The following is a 21,900-nucleotide window of genomic DNA, read 5'->3' as shown; positions in this document are numbered from 1 at the left end:
TCGTGTAGAAACTCACACTTTTGCATAGGTAGGTGACTACGTATATTGCCTGCTACTAAGATTCCAATGATGTTTCCATGCTTATTACGTGTTTGATTATTAATGAATCTGTCTAGTTTTGTTTTTGTAAGAAAAACTACACAATAGTATTAATAAAACACCATTATTCAAGGAATTTATTATAAGAAATTTTGTCTTGAATGAACACACTAACACTAACACATGCTACACATATAAATTACACTAGTTAGAGTCTTGTAAAAAAAAAAAAAAAAACTATTTAGAGGATATAATCAAACCCCACGGTTTGTCACTCAAAACATGAAAAGACATGGATATGGCTTAGTGGGATTAGATGGATAACATGTTAGGAAAAAAATATATATTCCTTCCTTGCCCAACGTGGTGACCAAAAAAAAAGGCTTGGAAATTAAGAGATTTGCTTCATAGACCACTGCATTGCTTAAAATTTAATTTAAACATCTATTGAAAGATACTTCCTATAAATTTTGTAAGCAAAAATAACCCTATTGAAATAAGGAAAAAGCTATGTATAGCGAAAACTTTCTTCACGATTACATAGCGACATGTATTGAAGTCTTTCCTAATTTTTATTCACCCACTCATTTATTGTACCAACCACTCATGTATTGTGCCATATAAACATCCAACGGTGAGAGTGCATTCGCTAGGATTTCGTGAAATTGCTTTCGCTGTATATAGCAAAGCTCTTGAAATAAATGTTTTGATAGATTAGGCAATTCTGAATCGGAAGGCTGCTAAAGCAATTTCCAGAAACTAAAATCACACATGACTCAATCTAAAAAAAGTTTGACTCATTACTCATCAAGCACTTCTTAAACTAAAATTGACAATTTATAGACTGTTTGTTACAAATTCTATAAAAATTAAAATTGATATTCAATATTTTATATATTTTTTTTATAAAAAGCAAATATTGCATTAGACCAATAACAAAAAAACGTAACAAATGATAATTTCTAACAAGTAGATTGTTCTTCTAGTGAACCCTAAAAAAAGAAAAAACTATATGCTAATATATATTGCTGTCAATTAGGCAAATCATTCAGGAGCACATGAATCTCACTCCTTGTAAAGTAGTTTAATAAACTAATTGACACCATTTTCTTTTTGTCACAGCAGAATTCTGGAATTGCATTTGTATTGTAACAACAAAAGAATATTGTATTTGTACGGTGGATATTATTACTCACCCACCTTAGCTACAATTTAGCCAAATATAAGAAAAATTCAAAACAAAACCATAATTGTCACATGTATAATTAAGGTTGTCAGCACACAAATTTTACCTAAACATAAACAACACAACGTGGTTTTAACACAAAATTCGCAAACACGTTCATCCCACGGTTTCTTCGGATTTTTCCCAACTTAATAACACATTAACATCCTCAACTCCTTTTTCTCCTTCAAATTTCATTTCCTCCTTAAGCCCTCATCTTATTATAAAATCCACACTCCTTCAACCTCATCACAACATAAGAGTTTCATTAATTTATTGTTAACCAAATTCTAGTGTTTGTTTGCACGTTAGTAATGGACGATGTTATTCCTAGACAATCATCTATAAAGGAGAAGTTGAAAAATTCGATATGTTGCTTCACCGGAAATCTTCATCATCATAATCATCATGGCGATGATTCGCCATTAGGAGGAGAAGGATTCTACAACAAGTTACACATACCAAAAACACCAATTTCTCCGGCAGGCTCTTCAAGTTCACCATCCTCGTGGTTTAGGAAATCGCCTACCAGTAATGGAAGCGACTTTTCTCGTGTTAGGGGAAAAAGCCAAAGGTCACGCGTGGGTCGCAGCAAACATCACCATCATCGTCAATCACAATCCGCTGATTTTAGCTATGACCCTTCTAGTTATGCGCTCAATTTCGAAAATGAAACTGCCCAAGAAGATATTCCAATTATGAATTTTAGCTCTCGGTTGCCTAGGTCGCCTCCGCGTTCTCCCCAAACGATCAATTACTCGGGTGAGCTTCCAAAGGAGATTGTTGGGTATAGTTGAACAACACCATAGAGATAATGTATTCTCATTCAATTTGATGCCAAGAATATTAAATGGAGAAAAATCTATGGCATATGTCTTCTATTGTATACAAGGTAGCTTCTATATGTTTGATAGGGGTTTTCAATTCAAATACTTGCAAACTGCAATGTTGTGTTGGCTTCATTATCTCCATCTCCATAAATGTATCTTCTTCTATGAAAATTTTATATTGATGTTTGGTAAACTTTTCAAACGATTTGATGATTGTTTAATTTACTGTTTGGTGATTATAATGTAATCATGATAGTTAGGAATAAAAAGTAGAATCAATATCGCTAAAAGAAAAGTATAATCAAACCGCCATTTTTAAAAATATAAAATGGATTTTAACTCCATTTCCTCCTTTTCATAATAGAAAACAGTAGGAGAAGGAAACACAACTTGAAGTATTTATGCATCCAACTTGAAGACTAATCCTTCAAAGTATCCGAGACTAATTTTAGGCTCGGATAAGCAAAATTTATTAATTGTGTACAAGATATACTTCAAACTCATTACAAAGATTAAAACTCATATACTTTAGAACATCTCTAATGGTTATTTTTTTAAGGAATTCATTGGGATTTATAGACTACGCTAGCAAGTGGTCCCACAATGTCACACTGTATTTATGCAACCATACACATTTTATTTCTATAGTAAAACAATATGGTTTTTGAAGGGAAATTTCTATAGTAAAACAATATGTAATTCTTAAGTTACATGCTTTATTTATTTATTTTATTAATCAATGTTTTCTTAAATGTAAATATGAATTGATTAAGTTCTATCCAATCATATCTTAAGATACTTCAACAATTTCTATACTATCCATTTTACCACATCAAGTTCATCAAAAATGGGCATTAAGATACTGACACATTTTAACTTTCGGAATGGAATTATGTGTGTAAAGTTTGAGGCTGACGAGGATGGGGAGTGATCGCCGATGCATAAGGCATGATAATAAGCGACTCCTGTCAGCTTCTAGGTGAATTGAATCCACATCAAAATGAGAGGAATTCTGGGGTTGTGCAGGTATGAGACTATATGGTTAGAGGAAGACTTATAAAAATTGTTTAGTACTACATATATCAACAAAATGTATCTTCTTTTTGATAGTCCGTTTCATAAGAACTTAATAGTTAAGTGTGTTTGACTTTGAGCAATTTTGAGATGGGTGACCTTCTGAAAAGTTTCCCATAAAGTGTGAGTGAGGGCACTTGGGGGCACCCATTAAAAATGTTCTTATAAGCAAGATAAAAGATAATTTCGCCAATCCCAAAAAAATTAAGTTTTTACTTCAAGATAATATTTCCTTTTATTCCTTAACAAGTGCCCCAAAGAGACTTGGGACACTTGTTAGCATTTCCCCATATTTAACCAGACATCATTTACCAAACTCGCTAAATATGCAATTAATCATTTTTAAGGTTGTATTGTATTTTATCAAACAAAAATGCTTGTGTTATGGGAAACACTTCCGTTGAAATTTATTTTATTTTTTGTCGTCAAAGACAATTTCATTAATAAAGGTATAGCAATAAATCAAATGTCAAGACTCTAGAAATACAAAGCAGGATTTTTTCAATCTATATGCAATCTGAATTATGAAGAGCATATTTAAGTAAATAATGAGCAGCTAGTATTGTGTGAAACACTTCCATTGAAAATTGATCACATGCTTTGTAATCAAATTTCATACTCCTCATAAAAAATAAAAATCAAATTAAAATGGCTAAACTGCACTTTTCGCCCCATAAGTTTCAAAATGTTGCGATTTTGACCCCCTGTTAAAAAAAAGGCAAAAGTGACCCCCCATGTTTAGGGAAATATGCTCTTTTAACCCTCTAACATAAGGGAAATATGTTCTTTTGACCCCTCATCTTTACAAAAAGTTGCGATTATGGCCCTTTTTTGGGACACGTGGCATCTTCTGGGCAATTTTGAGACAAAAGGGGCTAAAATTGCCATTTTTTAATAGGGGACTAAAATCCCAACATTTCAAAACTTAATGGGTGAAAAGTGCAGTTTAGCCAATTAAAATAAAAAATTTAATCCTCTACCCACGCTCGTAACATAAAGTTTCCCACTTCTGGATGCTTAATGCTATCTTGGACAACAGCCTTGAAATGTTTAACCTATTGGATTTGAGGGTTTCTTGGAATTATATTGGGAGTTAAACAGAAGTATGAAAAAATATTCAATACTCCCTCCGGTCTCAAGAGAAAGTTTACTTTTTAATTTTATTTAAGGGAAATGTTAACCAGTGGCTTCGGAGAACTGGTTAAGGATGCTAAAAAAGAAAATTATATACTAGTAGTTATTGTATTGAAAGTTGTGTAGTTAATACTAAAAAATCAAAAATGTTTCCTTTTATTATAATAATTTCCTTTTTTGGCATCCTTAATCAATGCTCCGGGGGCACCGGTTGGCATGACTCTTTATTCAATTCAAATGATGTATCTAGTTTTTAATATAGACTAGATACATTATTTATTAAATGAAGCTAGTATAATGGTGGAGGGACATGAAGTTGCTTGATGAAGATAAAAAAAAAAAAAAAAATGCTGATGTGTGGTTTTTTCCTGTCCAAGAGTTAGAAAGGTTTGGCATAAAAAGAGTGCTAAAATGAAGTTTATCATATGGATGGATACCACATGGGGAATTTGGAGTATGCATGAGGAACAATAAGCGTGATTATTATATGCGTGATTATTAAATATCTCTTAGATTGAGGCTAATTATGATATCAAATAAGCATGATGTGTAATTTATTGACAATGATTATTATATGCATGATGTCTTAAATGATTGATAATCTTAGACAAGTATAAATACATACAACTTGACTATTGCCAAACTTATACACCTTATACGATTAATCTACCTTCATGTTTCTATCAATATATTTTAACGATTGTGAAATATTGATGGAAGGAAAATCTAGTAAGTTTGTCACGGCTGAAAGTTTGCCAAAATCAAAGGAAGAAACAAAGCAAGGAAATAAATCAAATAAGAAGGGAAAGGAGCTCTTCTCCAAAATTAAGGAGGGTTTGAAGGCATCATTTGTCTCCAACAAAAAAGTTGGAAATCAATTTCAGTATGACGTAGAAAACTATCAACTAAATTTTGATGATGGTGGTGGAAATTCCTCTGCTCGATTTGCACCACCATGTCCATTGGAAAATAGGAAGAGTGAGACACAAGTTAACAAAGGACACAATTTTATTTTTTTTTACGCTAAAAGGGCACAAGTTAACAAAGAAACAAAGTAGTTCTAAGTTATCCAAAAGAAACACAAGTTATCATAAACTTGGGTCAATTCAACATATTTTCATACTTCAAAATAATTTCAAGACTATTGTTGTAAGAGAAATGCTAGAAACATTCTCTTTCCAACACTTTCTCCGACATTCAATCTCCTATTGGATGAAAACTATGCGAGTCTCACCATTTTATATGGATCTATTTTCAATGTGTGGTACCTAACACTCTCTCTTGTTTTATTGCTAACAGTAATTTTTTGAAGCAAAATTATTATAGTTGTGTAATTTTTTATTAGGCTTAATAGCAGTTTTAGCCCCTTAACTTTTCCAAAGTTGCGATTTTGGCCCCCTAAAAAAAAAACTACAAAACTGTCCCTAAGTTTTGCACCTGTGGCCGTTTTGGCCCCCAAGGCCAATTTGAGGTGCCACGTGTTATTTTTTTATTTAAAATTGGCCTTGGGAGGGTCAAAACTGCTACAGTTGCAAAACTTAGGGGGTGGTTTTATAGTTTTTTTCTTAGGGGACCAAAATCGCAACTTCGTGAAAGTTAAGAGACGAAAACTGCTATTAAGCCTTTTTATTATGCTTATGTGATTGCTCTGTAGGTCCTTCAAATTATTCAATCTGTAAAATAAGTTTATTGGAAGTTATGATTCAATAATTTCAATAGACTTTTAGGCTCTGTTTGGTAAAAATAGTGGATGGCTGATAAGCTAGCTGATAGCTTATAGCTGATGACTGATGACGGATAGCTTTTAGCTGATAGCTTGTAGCTGATAGTTGATGACTGATAGCTGATAAGCTAATTGAAGTGTTTGGTAAAACTAGCGGTTCAACTAGGTGATAAATGTAAAATGACATAAAAGGTCGTCTATAATTCATAATAAAATATACATTCATTAATATTTAAGTATTAGTAATTAATTAATTTTTAAAAGTAATTTATATTTATTAAATTAATATTTTATTGGCTAAAAATTTATTTTATATTTATTTTAATTAGGTGTCTGTACTTTATAAAACAATCAAACGTAACAATAGGCCGTTATCGGAAGATATTATTATTTTTATTTGAAGGAAGAAGAATATATTATTATATGCATTTGTTTAGAATAATTATTATTAAATGTTTTATTAACAATAATAGATACTTACAACTCTTGTAAAAAAAATTATAGATACTTATAATGAATAATATCTCTTGAAAAAAAAAATACTGGAATGAAAAACTTATTAAAAGTTGTCGTGATAAAAAAAAAATGGAATGTATATGTACTCTTATGAAAAAAGATTTGCGCAACAGGACTGTTACACGAAGGCAATGAAATAAATAATAAAAGGGTAAAAGTGGGTTTTGACTAAAATAATAAGGGTAGAAATGGAAGAAAAAACAATAAGCTATAAGCTATAAGCTCAAACGCTACTTGAAATAGCTTCTGAAAAATAGCTTATTAAACAATGTGAAAGACCTATAAAACATTTTGTTTACGCTTATATATCTATGAAACCCTTTGGCTCTAGATGAACTCCAAATTTAAGAATTGTAATCTTTTATTGGATTTGTTTTAAACATTTGTAAAAAAAAATTAGGATATTTTAGTTTAGTTTAAGGGCTAAGTATTGAAAATGTCACATCATATTTTCTTTCATACTGAAAATATCATTTTCTCACACATTGCACCGCCCCCTCAAATTGTTCAAAGCTATTATGAATGCTATTTTAATACTTAATTCAAATTATACAAAATTTTCTCTCAAAACCAATTCAAATTCAAATTAAACCGCAACCACCCTTACGTGTATGTATTTCCTCCTCACACAAAAAAAGAGGGATGTCGCATGCAGCCAAAAAGAACTGCATAATTAACAAAAATTTTCATGTACTTTATACAAATTTTCATGTATTTTCATGTACATTATTTCAATGCTAGCCATCATTTCTTTCCAAGCAATAATCAGACACGTAGTTTCATTTTGAAAAAAGAGTTCACAAACACGTTCCAAATCCAATTATTGTGTTTCATGGTAGTTGTGATTTTGAGCACAAATATGTATATTATATTTGTAGTATTCATTAACTTCACTCCTCAAATTTTCTATATCAGACAAATATCACAAAAGACAGATATCACTAATTTGGCTCATTATAAAAAAAAAATCAGCTTGTGGAACAAAGAAAAAATCAGCTTCTTTTCATGTCCATTTGGGGTCTAATCACATAATAAATCCATTTAACTCTAAGTCAAATCATAACAACCATCACTCTAAGATTTATCTCCTTATTATATCCAAGAGCCAGCAAAAAAAGAAGTTTTTTACATAAATTAATTTGTTAAAAGTAAAAGCATAAACCATTTGTACAACAAATTGGTCACCTTTACATACATTCCAAATACCAATTTAAAGAAGCAAGTGTCAAAACTAATCCCTGAAGGCCTGCTTTAGTATAATGCTACATAATTAGGAACTTACTATATGCTAAAACAAATTGGGTAAATCTATGTAATTATGATTTTTGTACACATTTTAATGTTTGTGAAATTTATGTTTGTATAATATTGAGGGGGTATGGGTGTACAGTTATATATTAGCTGTACATTTTTCCTTATGATTATATTTACATGTAAACATCAACATTTTTATCACCTGCTGTACTTGCTTCAGATTAATATTGGTTTAAAGCTTTTGCAAGTATACAAAACCAAAAAGACAAATAACACTAGACCTCTTAAGATGAATGTTTATTACACTGACATCCCTTTTTTTACTAAAATTACATCAATATCCTTTACTTTGAATGCTGCTCTTTACCTCTCAACAGGCTTCTTTGTTTAAAGTATTGCACACCATGAAGCATTGACACAGACACGATATTGATCCGATACGTAGACACTGGTAAATAATTTACGAAAATAAAAGTGATTGAATGTGACTATATGCGTCTATGTCAAATACCGACACATGTTAGATAATAGACACGCCTTCAATCTGTAGTGTTGGTGCTATATAGATTGTACACACCCCTTTACTATATAACCTTCATTAAGTCTCCCTAAAAATAAGAAAGCAAGAGAGGTAAATTTGATATCCTTAACAAGAAGGGCGTCAGTGTAATAACCACTAATCTTAGGGGAGTTTGGTGCAATTATCCCTAAATTTAAAAATACTAGTTTTGAGACCTTTTGCGTTTGCTCTTCAAGACAGTAGAAGTTGAAGGATTGCTGTGCCAATTCCTCTTCCTTTGATTGATAAACCAGTTATTAATTTGCTTTAGTTGCAAACCAGTTTCCTGCACCAACCTTGCTTTATCTTCCTCCTGAAAAGCACATAATTCATCAAGTTAAGCAAAAATATAGATAACGGAATCGTGTAGTAATCTTTCTGTGATGCTAACACATGGACTAATGTGCATTGGGATAAATAACTAAATTAAGCTCTTGTTCGATTAGATTTTATCATATAAAGTATATACAAGCTATTTCTATAATTGAATTTGATATAAAGTTAAACGTACTGTTGGATATGGCCACTTGGAATGTGATTGCCACCAAGCCTTAAGGACAGAAGTTGTGTCACCAGGAAGTTTCCCAGCCCGTCTCTTGCGTAAAATTTCCTCTCTTATGTCCACAATTTTCTCCTTGTAACCCTATAACGTATGATAAAAATAAAAGGAGATGAATCATGTGGGAATATTTGTTAAAAAGAAGGGTAGATGAAAAATCACTAATATCCCTTACATGTTTCAATTCATGCTTAAGCTCTTGTCGTACGCGCTCCATTAGGGACCTTTCATTCTCTGTAGGTATAAGAGGGCCAAATCCCATGTTATCCGCACCGCCATCAAAACTACCATCGAACAGATTTGCGTCACTATCTACCTGTTCATCTTCATCGTCAGACATTGTTGCCCCTGTACCTTCTCCAGGTGAAACTCCTGTTCATGCAGCGATGAGAAAATTATCATTTTTACTTGTCAAATAGGCTTTGAAATATACTTCAGCCTTCATCGGACCTTTAAAAAGGTCCAATCAAACCTAAAAAATGGGCCTATAAGAGATAATAGGCCAGCTTCAGGCCTAAGATTTTCAAAGTAGGTCACGCTTAGACCTCACAAAGCCTTGTCTAGTCTAATCCTGCCCCTGCTTGTATTCTTGGAAGATGTTTTACTTTTGCACTTTGATATGCGCACACGATGTTAGCTAATTGAACAGTTGGGGATCAAAAAACATGATAAACATATAAACAACAAGCTAAAGCACTGTGAATCCTTTAATACTTTCTTCAAACACAAAAAATTGTCATCATTCTATTTGTTGCAAAGTTGCAATGCATGTGGCCTTGTATAGTCTTACAAGAGACCAAAACAGACAGAATTACTAAAAGCAGCAACATAATCAAGGGAACATAATATAGGCAAAAAGTGATTACAGAAAATGTGGACCAAGTTATTTTCATTCCATCATATGCAACAAAGCTTTATTTTAATTCTAACATATAGCAGTTAGTAAAAGAAGACATTTTTTTGTACCTGTTAGGCTTTGTAAGGATTGCTCTATCTCCCAACAAGCCATTACAGCTTCCATTGCATGGACACGGACATGTTGTTGCAATTGTTCTTTGAAGGAACACAGCAATAAAACATAGTGTGACTGCAACATCAAGAAGGAAATGTCAAGATTGCAGCTGAATCATATTTAATAGTTCACCGATGATTGAAGTTTCTTCACAAAATTACTAAGACAAAGTTAATTACATTTTAGTCACTGGATTCTTAATCAACAACTATAATTTCATACTTTACCATTCTAAATCAAAAGTACACCGCTCCTTATTTGAAAATAAAATCTAGAACTTTCAACAAACATGAGATTGTGTCATTTAAAACAGAACTAAGAGAAGGTATGTGCAATTTCTCAGACAAATAAGACTGAGTGTGTTTATTCAAAAACTGGAAAGGGTGTGTGTGCTATTTTCCCCTCTGTACAAAAAAAATCTCATTGTAAAATAAATAAATATTTTTTTATCAAATGTAAATAAATAGTAATAAATTGAACTGAAACACTGCATACCCTCCCACCCCCATGATTTCTCATAAATTCAAACCCTGCACATCAAGTATCCATTCCCACTTGAGCAATCATCCAAAAATACATTGAAATCACAAATGTCCCAAAACCAGCCAATTCAAAATTGCATTTTCATTTTGCATTATATAGTATAGTGAAAAAGTCTAACAATTCCATACCACAAAACTACCAAATTTTAATTCTGTTCAACTCCAACATAAAATACAAACCAATTCCATATTTATCACATGATTCCATAAAAATCCAAAAACAACTGTAATAATAAGTATTCTATCAAAAAAATTAATTAATTAAAATTAGTAATTAATCCAAAAGGACTAAAACCACAAACAGAAAAATTGTTATTTTTTTCTTGTAACAAAAATTTGTGGAATTTTAAGCTAATTATATGAAAAAGAACAATGAGATAAATGGCAAAGAAATTTGAGGCTGAAAAAGAATATACCATGAAATGGTCAAGTTCTTTGTCATCTACTCCACCACCAAAGGCAGAGTATTTGGCCACCACATTCTGAGACTGTGCTAACTGTGCATCAATCCTCGGTAACTGATCCACCGGCGTTGCTATCCTCAAACACGCCACATGTGCCGACAACAACTGTTCATACAACGGATGTGCCATTATCTCCGCCTTCCACCTCCCCATCTGCCAGTTCACCAGTCCAGCTCCTCCTCCGTCTCCAACCACCGCCACCCCACTCTTTCCACCAAGTCCGTCACCGTCGATGTTATCCTTCATATTACTTAACTCGTGTTCTACTTCTCCGGCCATGGTAACGTTGTCGATTACTTCACCGTGTTGACGGTGGAGAATCGACCGTGCAAGCCATTGACCGGTGGTTTGCACGGTGTCGGAAGTTTGTTGAAGGTTTAGAAAATTAGAAGCTCCGTTACCGTCAGTGTCGCTGTTAACGTTGTTGGTAACGTCGTTGTTATTGTTGTTGTTGTTGTCGGTGTAGTGGGTACGAAGGATAGCGTTGTTGAGCCAGTTAGGTGTGGTTTGGAGTTGGTTATTAGGGTCGGAATCAGGTTTGGAGTTAGGGTCGGGTGAGTCTGGTAATATGGAACGAAATGAGTTGTTGTTATTGTTGTTGGTTTGGTCTGTGAAATGTTGGATTGGCAACTCTTGTGAAAGATGTTGGTTTTGGTAAGCCATAAAACTTAACAAAAGAAGTGTGTGTATGTTTGTGTGTGTTAGAAAACAAGGTACTAGGTAGCTATTATAGGTTTATACCATGGTATTGAACTTGAAGGGTGTTTTGAGATTATGAAGAAGTGAAGTTACAAATGAGAGAAAGTGTGTGTTTGTGATGTTTTGTGTTGTTGGTTTGGTTGGGTGAAGTAGTTTGTGATGTTTTTTTATTTATTGTGGGACTAGGAAATGAAGATAAAATATTGGGGTGTGTTTTTTTTTTTTTTTTGGAGAGAGAGAGAGAGAAAATATGACAAGACAATGGAAGATGAAGAAGAAGGGGAGGGTAGAATGTGGAGTAGAAAGAAGGAAAGGGAGGGAAGAAGGGACGTTGTTGTGATCGGAAAATAAATCCAAACAAAGTATGTGTGATGATGTGTATAAAGTGGATTAATATAAGTAACAAAAATGAAAGCATATTATATTCATTGTTGTATTTTATCAAATTAATATAAATAAAATTCCTTTAATTACTTAATTATCAAATTAATATAAATAAAATTCCTTTAATTACTTAATTAATTGAAAAGGGCAGGTTGTGGAGAAAGAAACCTCAAACCGGATAGACAATTGCTTTTTTGACATTCAAAAGTTCTTAATAACACATGTAAATTACTAAAATACCCTCAGTGGGAGTTAGCTACCGTTGGGTTATAACTAGAAAATCGGTAGCAGTTAACTGTTGCTGGGTTTTTTGGTCTTTTACTTGTGTTCCTAGGACATTTTGAATGCCAGAACAGCAATTTTCAACCAGATATGAGAAATAGCAACAAAACCCCTATTTGACGGGTTTTCTTTTCTCTACTATAACGGAGATCGAGTTTTTCTTGATTTTAAAATACAAATACGAGGTGGGTAATAGGTTTATATATATCAACCTTGAACTCGTCCTCAACTCGTTCAAAATATAAAAAAATTATTAATATGCAACATGTTAGCCTCTACATTTCCTTCTTCCCTCCCTTTCCTTCTTATGTGATATTTTTAAGGGTCATGTTAACCAGTGCCCCCGGGGCACTGATTAACATTACCCTATTTTTAAACTTTTAATCACCGTGAACATTTCATTGTTATGATGGAGACGAGACGAAGATACCCAAACCTATCAGAGACGAGGATGAGATTCAATTTCTCATCCTCGTTAAGGATCAGGTAGGGTAATAAATAAGTATATTGGATTCGGAGTGGGGGGAAGGTGACTTAACAAAAACATAATATTCATATATTACAATAACAACAAAGATCATTGACTTAACAAAAACATAAATAAAATCTTTTACATTTAATAAAAATAAAGTTCTTTGATTTAACAAAAGCTTAAGTAAAACTCATCATATTTAACAAAAATAAAGCTTCTTGCGTCAACAATTCCAACCATTTTCACTTCCTTTTAAAGGAGCGTAATAGCTAGTAACACTCACAATACCAAGGGTTTTTGCTTAGGAAGTTGAAAGTTATTAAGTTATTTATGTAATTTACTCGGTTTAATAGCGAGTATGGATATCCGCGAATGCGGATACCATTAAATCCGCATCTGTATCCATTAATGATTAGGTAGTTAAAATATCCATTTATTTTATCATGGATATCCATTAAGGTGTCCGCTCCGTGTCCGTGGCAGATTTTATCCGCGGATATCCACGGGTGCATATTTTTTTGTCATCTCTAACGGCAAGGCCGGACCCAGGGGGGTGCAAGCAGCTCTACTGAACCGGACCTCCAAAATTTAGGGGCCCAATTTTTTATTTTTTATTTTATATATATTGCATGTAAAATATTTATATATACGAATGGCGTGACAAACTTATTAGTAAAACCAAAGTGGCCTAGTGGTAGCACTGCGAGGTGATATTGACTAGGTCCTGGGTTCAGTTCAACACCCTCAACTCTCAACTCAAGTCTTTTTGTTCATTAATCTTTTTTTTTCCTTTTTTCTTCTAATTAACCCATAAACCGTTTTTCTTTAATTATTTTTTTAATATGAGAGGCCTTTTTGGCTTGGACATAATTTATTATGGATTTGAGGCTCCTCAATCTTCTTTTCAATTCAACCATATTCTCCTTAACATATTGGATTGTATATTTAGAAATGAAAGCACAATATAATTTTAAAGCATTAACAACAAATGTCATAATTTTTTATTTGAAAGAACAAACATTATAATTATTCTTTAAAAAAACATTATAAACCTTTTATTTTTGCCTTTGTACAAATTAAGGAAAATAACAACCTAGAAAATTGATAAAGATATTCGTTTGAAGTTGTATTTTTATAATATTGATTAGAATATTGTTTTTTTATGTGTTAGTTACAATAATTACTTTTTTTTTTTATCTTTACGGATCTTATTTTTAATTTAAATTGATAATTGCTCTTTAAAAAGAAATTATGTTTTTATTTTATTAAGGGCCTATTTTTACATTAGAACCGAGCCTCTAGTTACTCAAGAACGGCCCTGCCTAACAGGCACTCTCGTGCCTGTTTTTTTGCTTTTTTTATTGCACTAACATTTGAAAATTATGAACGGTGTTTTTTTATGAAATTTTGATTTTGACTACTAAAAATATAAATGTTTGTTGCTTTCAAGTTATAACAAACCAAACTAACCATGATTGTCTATTTTAATGACACGTACCAACAATATAACAAAAATATATAATATAAATTCTATTTTTAATGACACCAACAACAATCTTTATTATAGAAAAAGTTGTTTAAGAGTATAATTGGGATAATGAAAAAGTAAGTATAAATATACTCATCTAGTTTGTTACGTTTTTTAAATGATAAAGGAAAAAAACCAGACATATATATATATATATATATCGCATTTGTTACATTTTTTTAATATTTAAATTTATTTTATTTATATATAGTATAGTAAATGAATAATAAATAGAGGAAAGTAAATTGAATAAAGCCAATATTCGTTGTCTGTTGGTATGGCTAAAAAAATTCTCACATAATTCATCAATGCGTCCCAATAGTCCACATTAATATCAAAGGGAGACCCTTTAAAATAAATAAAAAATAACAAAGGGACAATTTTATTTTATTTTAAGCCAAGAGATAGGTGAAGCAGCATCAAGGTGAGTCTGAATAGCCAAGAGATTGGTCATTGTTACTTGTTCTCGCAATCCCACCAGTGACATTTTGTAGCGCTAAATGAAACGATGTGGTAGACTTATTAGTGATTAGGGGCGGTGGTGTAGTATGAAAATTTGTACGTGTCTCATCTGTCACTTGTTGTGCAACTTTCGTGCCTGGCTACTCATCTTCTATAAATGTTTGTGCTTCATATGTAAGTGGTTGTGCATAACCTATTACTGGTAATTCAGATTACACATCTCTATTTTCTCCGACTTGGGTGGGAGGGCGATTTGAGCAATTGGAGTCTCAAATGCTTTCGAAGAACCTGTACCTACTGGATTATGTTTTGCTAGCCATACATGGGAGGTTTGTCGATGAGGCTTCTCTAGTTTTTTTGTCTTTGTTTCCCTTGTCAATTTTTTCTTTATCAACCTCGCTGCTTTGCTGCTGGTGCAACTAGCGACAAATAGAAACATTGTGTCCAATATTTTTACGGTGTGAGCAAAAGTTAGATAGCCACTCATAAACTTCCTCTATCGAAAAAGCAAAACCTTCTCTCTCCACCATAATCTCATGAAAAATATTACGGGAAAGGTCCATATCCACCAACAGACGTGCATAATGGGCAAACACGTGTTTTTTTTTTTTGTAGCGCTATCAATAATCAATAAAGTCTCAATTGCACTAGCAATTTCACAGAGTATGATCCATCCAATATTCTCGGGGCAGCTCCATTAACCTTATCCATTCTTGAGCATGTGTTTGACGCTGCATGGAAGCATTGAAATCCTTAGTCCACACAAACAGAAAAGGAACCCTAGGTTTCAAGTTAATTGTTCCTAATGCCCAAACTGTCCGTAAATCCTTCAATGATGCAAATGACAATTTGTAGTACCCCATTTCGAGAGATAACATCTTCCATTGGTTGTTCGTTTTTCATTGTTTTGAAAGTTTCGCAATGATGTCTTCCACGGGACACATTTTTTACTAGAAAGATAAAAAACAAAAAACTCGCTATAATTTTGTGTTTTTAAAATGCATTTAATTTTGGTTTTTGAACTTTAAATATCTACACTATTCTCCTTTATTATACTCTACTTTTACATGTATAAAAAATAATTAATACGCAATGGTTAGGAAAACTCACTTTTTAAAACTATTATACTACATATTTATTCATGTTATTAATTTTTAAAATATATGAAAAGGATTTAAACAACATTGATTTCAAAACTATAATATATATTTTTGTTAAATAGTCTAGTGACTAGAAGAAATTTACCCTTAAATTGAAAGAAAAAAAAAGTGATAGACCCAAAAAAAGGAAGAAATTAACCCTTAAATTGAAAAAATAAAATAAAAGTGATAGACCCAAAAAAGGGTTTTCCCTCCAATATAGAGTGAAGCTTGAAAAAGAAAGTAAGATTTTTATTTTTTGCAACAACACCAAATTTTCATTAACATAATACTAACTTTTGAGGGGTACTTATGTATATTTAATGATATAAGTTCGTTATGTCCTCCTATTCACTCTAAAACCAACCAAATACGAAAAGAGGAATTTTATCATTCTTTTATATAACTTTAAATTTTATCATTCTTTTATTTAACTTTATCTTATACCAAACGGTTAAAAAATAATTTTCTTTTATACTATTTTTTTTTCCTTATATTTCCTTTTGAGTTTCTTTTCCTGATTAAACAAAGTGTAAGCAATTAAATAATTATCAACAATTTTGATGTTACTAGTAATTTTAATATATGTATATTAATATGCCATTTCATAGTTAAGTGTGGAAATCCTCTGAAAAAATTTATTGTGGAAGAAGATTAGATCGACTTAGACTTTGCAAAGCGCAAGACAAATTCGTTCAAAATATCAAGGGCCTGGTCTGGTATACTATATGTCATAAACTTATTTTTATTTAGTATCATAGCCATTTTAAAAATCTAATATGATCTACTTTACAATATGGTCTAATAGCATCTTTAAATAAGTAATACAAACTACAAAGTATCTTAGTGAATTAATAAATCAATCAATTTAAAAATTTAAATTTTGGATAATATAACTTTACATGACTATAAAAAATGTACTTCCTATGTACTTTTCAATAGAACCTGCTAACAAAAATCATGAATATTAAGTAAAATTATCGGTGCAATAAACACTCTCGTCATTATTATAAGTAAAAGTTTATATTTTAGATTCATTTAATCAACGATGTATATGATCTTTATTATAGAGCATATACATCATTTAATGAATGAATCTAAAATGTTGTTTTTTGCTTATAATAGTGATCGGATGATGTACATTTATTTCAAATATGTGTAATTATTATTAAATTATCCTTTATCATATATACATTCAATGTTAATTTTTATATTCCAAGACAAATTAATAAAGAATATATTTGAAAAATAATAATAAATATATTTAAGTTAACATTCTTAGGGGTCACTACATATATCGCAAATAATATAAAAAAGTTGTCATAAGACCAGAGGCGGTCCTTTGAATTATGATGCGTTGGACGAATCATGAGATGGTGCCCCTATAATAAAAAAAGAGTAATGATATTTGTACATCTAATTTATGACAACTTTCGTGACAACCTTGCTTTTCTCTCTTCTTATTGGTCAAAAACAATGAAGAGAGAAAAAGGAAGAGAGATGATAAGAATGTCATGTGAGTATGAGAGATAAAGTTGTCCAAAAGTTGTTGCAAAATTGTTGTACAAATATCATTTCTCATAAAAAAAATACACAAGGATAAAATAAATGAATGAGAAGATTTGCATATTTTCATTTGACATTGTACAAAAAGAAAACAAGTATAGATTTTGAAATGTCAATCAAGTGGCTCTAAACTAGATCCATGCTCCATATAGTCTACACTTGACACTTGAGAATTTAGTAACTAAAGAGAGCATGTTTTACACAATAGTATACATGGATCGTATTTCAAGTCTATATTCATAAACCACCGTAAAGAGACTTCCTCCTCTTCCTCCTCCAAGAAATTGTTTTATTTTTTACACCCTCCTAAAAGCAATAAGGAGTAAATTAGCAACATATACCTACCTAAAATTTTGATGCCCTGAAAATATGGTGCCCTGAGCTGCTGCTAGGGATGGGAATAGGCTAGGCCGAGCTAGACTTTGCAAGGCCCAAGCCTGGCCTGCCAATTTTTTTTATAGCCGACGGCCTATCACGGGCTTACTTTTTAGGCCTGAGCCTGGCCTTCTGAAAGCCTGATACGGTCTGTTAGCCTGTTTAAAAGCCTATTTCATATGAACATCTTTAAATAAGCAATGTGATTGAAGTTTAAATATACTGGCAAACTAATAGATCAATTAGATTAAACTCTCTTTTGATAATCAACATGAGCTTTTAAGGAATTTGAACTATATATTGTATCATATTTCAATTCTAGTTTATAATAATACATTTAAATATGCAAAAAATTAATGTATACTAATAAGCTTAAATTACTATAAAGGTTAACAAATTTTTATTTTTATTTAAAGTATAAAATAAAGTATAATAATAAATAATATTATTAAATTTACTTAAATAGGCCGGCCTAATAGGCCTAAGAGGCTTTTTGAATGGTCTTTGGCCTGGCCTTTTAAGTTAAATAGACTTCTAAAAAAGCCTATGCCTTCTCTACTTAAGAAAAAAGTCAAGCTTGGCCTGGCCTGTTGTAGGCTAGGCCGTAGGCCCCTGTAGGCCGGCCTGACCTATTCCCATCCCTAGCTGCCGCCCCCTCAGCCTGTGCTCAGGACCACCCCTGCCTAAGATGCTCTACAAATTTCAATCTATATCTAGGGACAAATCAAGTTATTATATAATCCCTCCGTCCCAAATTATAAGCAAAAAAAAAAAAAACCACGCTTATTAAGAAAACTAAAACATAGTTTTTTGTGTTTTCTTTGTAGTATAGTTTTTTGTGTTTTCTTTGTAAAAAGTTTTATTGAAAGATGTAAAAACAATTTTCATTGGCTATTGGTTATGGAAAAAAATGAAAGAGAGAGAAAATTGAATGTAATTTGCATTTAATTTTGTGAGAATAAACAAAAGTTTTTCTTGGAAAAGAGATTTTTAAAAAAAAAACAAGATTAAATAGGAAAAAAGTTTGTCTCTTTTGCTTATATTTTGGGACAAAGAAAATGAGTTTTTTTTGCTTATATTATGGGACGGAGGGAGTATTTATGTTTTCATATTTAGTGTCCTGAAACTTTTTACATTGAAATTCCTAGAGCCACAATTGTTTTCAAAATAATTTGATGATTATGGATAGATGAAAGTCAATATATATTTAAGTTAATAAAAATATTTGCAATTTTTTTTTTAAAAAAGTGTTAATCATCTAATTGATAGCGAAAAAAGACCCTAACAATTAAACTTCGGTAAAAAAATAAGAAAAGTTTGAATAATTTTAAAATATCAAATTTTTCATGATTTTTTTAATTTTTTTATTATTATTATTATTATTTTTTGACCAAGTTTTATTATTATTATTTAAAATATTTAAAATCACAATTATACATTGATATCAGTGTTTTAAAACCCGGACCGGGAACCGGAGGGGTGGCCGGTTCGGTCAGCACATTGGACCGGATATGCAAACAACCCCGGCAAAAAAAAGAGAAACCCGATGTGAACTGGACGGGTCGGTGGTCCAACCGATGAACCGGAACAGCACACCCGAACCGAACCGGTTTGCTGCTTTAATGAAAATTTTATAAAAAATTTCATACCGGTGCTATCATACTGGTATTATAGAGGATCGAACTCATGACCTGACCAAAACATGAATTTCTTAATCTTAACCCCTAAGCCAAGTCAACTTGTTTGATAATAGTGCATAATCTATATTTAATACTTTCATTAAGATACATGCAATTTTAATAAACGAGCTTGTGTCTTTTGTTTCCCTTTCTTTTTATATACTTTGCACCCCTTTTTTATTTCTAACCATCGCTTATATCTTGCTTTAACTTTTATCAACCACTAGACTTTTGACCCGTGCGTCGCCCGAGTTTTCTCGACTATAATAGAGATCAATAAATAATCTTTAACGCGTAAGATCATTGATATGGTAGAAAATATTTTCTTCAAAAAAAAAAGCAAGAGGATAGGAATGAAATCGGTGTGCAATGCATTTTTTTTAAATGGAATTTGTTAGGTTAAATAATTGCAAACCTAATAAAGCAAATGAGCGGGAAAAAATTAGGTTAAGTTGCTGCAGACGTAACAAAATTAATAAATAAGGATGTCAAAAACAAAAGGTATGAAATTAAAAAAAAATCCAAAAAAAAAGTGTAAAATTCTTGACAAAAAAAATATATAAAATAGAAGGATCATACGTGATCATTGATATGTTAGGAAATATTTTCTTCAAAAAAAAAGGCAAGAGGATAGTAATGAAATTGGTGTGCAATGCATTTTTTTAGATAGAATTTGTTAGGTTAAATAATTGCAAACCTAATAAAGCAAATGAGCGGGAAAAAATTAGGTTAAGTTGTTGCAGGCGTAACAAAATTAATAAATAAGGATGTCAAAAACAAAAGGCACGAAATTAAAAAAAATCCAAAAAAAAAAAGTGTAAAATTCTTGAAAAAAAAGTATAAAATAGAAGGATCATACATGATCATTGATATGGTAGAAAATATTTTCTTCAAAAAAAAAAGGCAAGAGGATAGGAATGAAATTGGTGTGCAATGCATTTTTTTAGATGGAATTTGTTAGGTTAAATAATTGCAAACCTGATAAAGCAAATGAGCGGGAAAAAATTAGGTTAAGTTGCTGCAGACGTAACAAAATTAATAAATAAGGATGTATTGAAAAAATATTGTTAATTTCATGTTTCTTGTTAATTTTGTTTTTTATGTATATGATTTTTTATTAATATTTTTTATAGAAAAATTTCTATTAAATTTTATAAATATGAATTTTAAGTCATGAATTTTTTATTTTATTTTATTTAGACCGAGTTAAAATATGCAAGGTCCGGGCCACCACCAAAAAATTTAGACCGGGTTAATAGTCATGCGGTCCGACCACTGATTCACTGGTCTGACCACTAACCCAGTGATCCATCATCTTGACCGGGTCCATCACCGATCCAAGTTTTAAATCATTGATTAATATGTACACCCTCCGGTCACTAATATAAGCAAAAGTTTGATTTTTAGATTCATTCATTAAATGATTTATGTAGTATTTATTTAGGCTACATACGTCATTTAATGAATCAAATTTTTACTTATATTAGTGATCGGAGGGTGTACATGATAGAGTCAATTATACTCCCTCCGTCCCGGAATATCTGACCCATTTTCTAAAAAAAAGTGTCCCAAAATAACTGAGTCATTTCAATTTTCAATACAACTTTCATCATTCCCAATACAATATATTCCACTTTCCCTTTTATTTATACATTTTTCTTAATCTGTGTGAAATGAGCCAAGGGGTCAAATAAATTGGGACGGAGGGAGTATCATTTAATATACTCCCTCCGGTCCTATATATAAGAAAAGATTCTTTTTTTAGATACATTAAATAATTAATGTATCTTGTTTACAATGAAGACTAGATACATTGATTATTAAATGTATCTAAAAAAAGAATCTTTTCTTATATATAGGACTGGAGGGAGGATGATCAATTAAAATTTGAGGGGGACCACGAATTGCATCACTAGTAATAAGTTTTTGTCAGGTGGCGAAACATAGGAGTAAGGACCACTTGTGGGACCAGGTGAAGCACGCGTCGAAATTAGGCCTGTGGGGTCATTACAAGTGGAAGTCATGGGGACCAATATGTCTTTTGACTTCTCTCACAGCCGCCTGCTCAATCCATGCCTCTAGGGAAATACTTGTGTGACATTAATGTCACGGTGACATTAAATCTGGGCCACACATTGGGTGACATTAGATGTGTTGTGTGGCCCAGATGCAATGGCAATGACAATGTGTGGCCCAGATGCAATGGCACGGTGACATTAATGTCACCAAAGTGCCACCCATGCCTCTATGCATTATTTCCCATTAATTTGCCTCCCCTTTTATATGAGTTTTACTCCCTTCGTCTCTATATGCAATTTCTTTTTGCTTTTTTCACATTTTTTTAAAAAAGTTGTTAGTGTAATTAATGTGTCTATTTTGTGTA

The 21,900-nt window shown here is 31.8% G+C and overlaps 2 protein-coding genes across 4 annotated transcripts; one reads left to right on the top strand and one right to left on the bottom strand.

The window, feature by feature from the left end:
- Positions 1-1,443: 1,443 nt before the first annotated feature.
- LOC146952515 (uncharacterized) lies at positions 1,444-2,287 on the top strand. The gene has a single exon (XM_085702563.1). It carries the CDS (start codon positions 1,579-1,581, stop codon positions 2,059-2,061), a length of 483 nt encoding a protein of 160 aa, XP_085558689.1. The 5' UTR covers positions 1,444-1,578; the 3' UTR covers positions 2,062-2,287.
- A 5,596-nt stretch (positions 2,288-7,883) lies between these two features.
- On the bottom strand, positions 7,884-11,772 carry LOC146952514 (homeobox protein knotted-1-like 3). 3 transcript variants are annotated; one of them, XM_085702782.1, is made up of 6 exons: positions 10,884-11,772; positions 9,880-10,000; positions 9,089-9,285; positions 8,866-8,997; positions 8,531-8,667; positions 7,884-8,403 (listed from the first exon to the last, which is right to left on the bottom strand). In XM_085702782.1, the coding sequence occupies exons 1-6, from the start codon at positions 11,592-11,594 to the stop codon at positions 8,394-8,396; spliced, it is 1,308 nt and encodes a 435-aa protein (XP_085558908.1). In that variant the 5' UTR covers positions 11,595-11,772; the 3' UTR covers positions 7,884-8,393. The 3 variants fall into 3 exon arrangements, with proteins under 3 accessions (XP_085558908.1, XP_085558917.1, XP_085558902.1); XM_085702791.1 differs by having other exon boundaries at positions 7,884-7,997; XM_085702776.1 differs by lacking the exon at positions 7,884-8,403 and having other exon boundaries at positions 8,428-8,667.
- Between the last annotated feature and the right edge of the window lie 10,128 nt (positions 11,773-21,900).

This window comes from Medicago sativa, chromosome 1, assembly GCF_051527215.1.
Source record: "Medicago sativa cultivar Bolivia chromosome 1, Bolivia_mono, whole genome shotgun sequence".
Classification (NCBI taxonomy): Eukaryota; Viridiplantae; Streptophyta; class Magnoliopsida; order Fabales; family Fabaceae; genus Medicago; species Medicago sativa.
The sequence above is the reverse complement of the archived record's forward strand: the minus strand, read 5'-3'. Positions and strand labels throughout refer to the sequence as shown.

Coding starts and splice junctions, on each gene's coding strand:
- LOC146952514 (XM_085702776.1), bottom strand. CDS start 11,594: ATGGCTTACCAAAACCAACATCTTTCACAAGAGTTGCCAATCCAACAT. Junction 10,001..10,883: donor AAGAACTTGACCATTTCATG/GTATATTCTTTT, acceptor TTGATGTTGCAG/TCACACTATGTTTTATTGCT. Junction 8,668..8,865: donor CCAAGTGGCCATATCCAACA/GTACGTTTAACT, acceptor TGTGCTTTTCAG/GAGGAAGATAAAGCAAGGTT.
- LOC146952515 (XM_085702563.1), top strand. CDS start 1,579: ATGGACGATGTTATTCCTAGACAATCATCTATAAAGGAGAAGTTGAAA.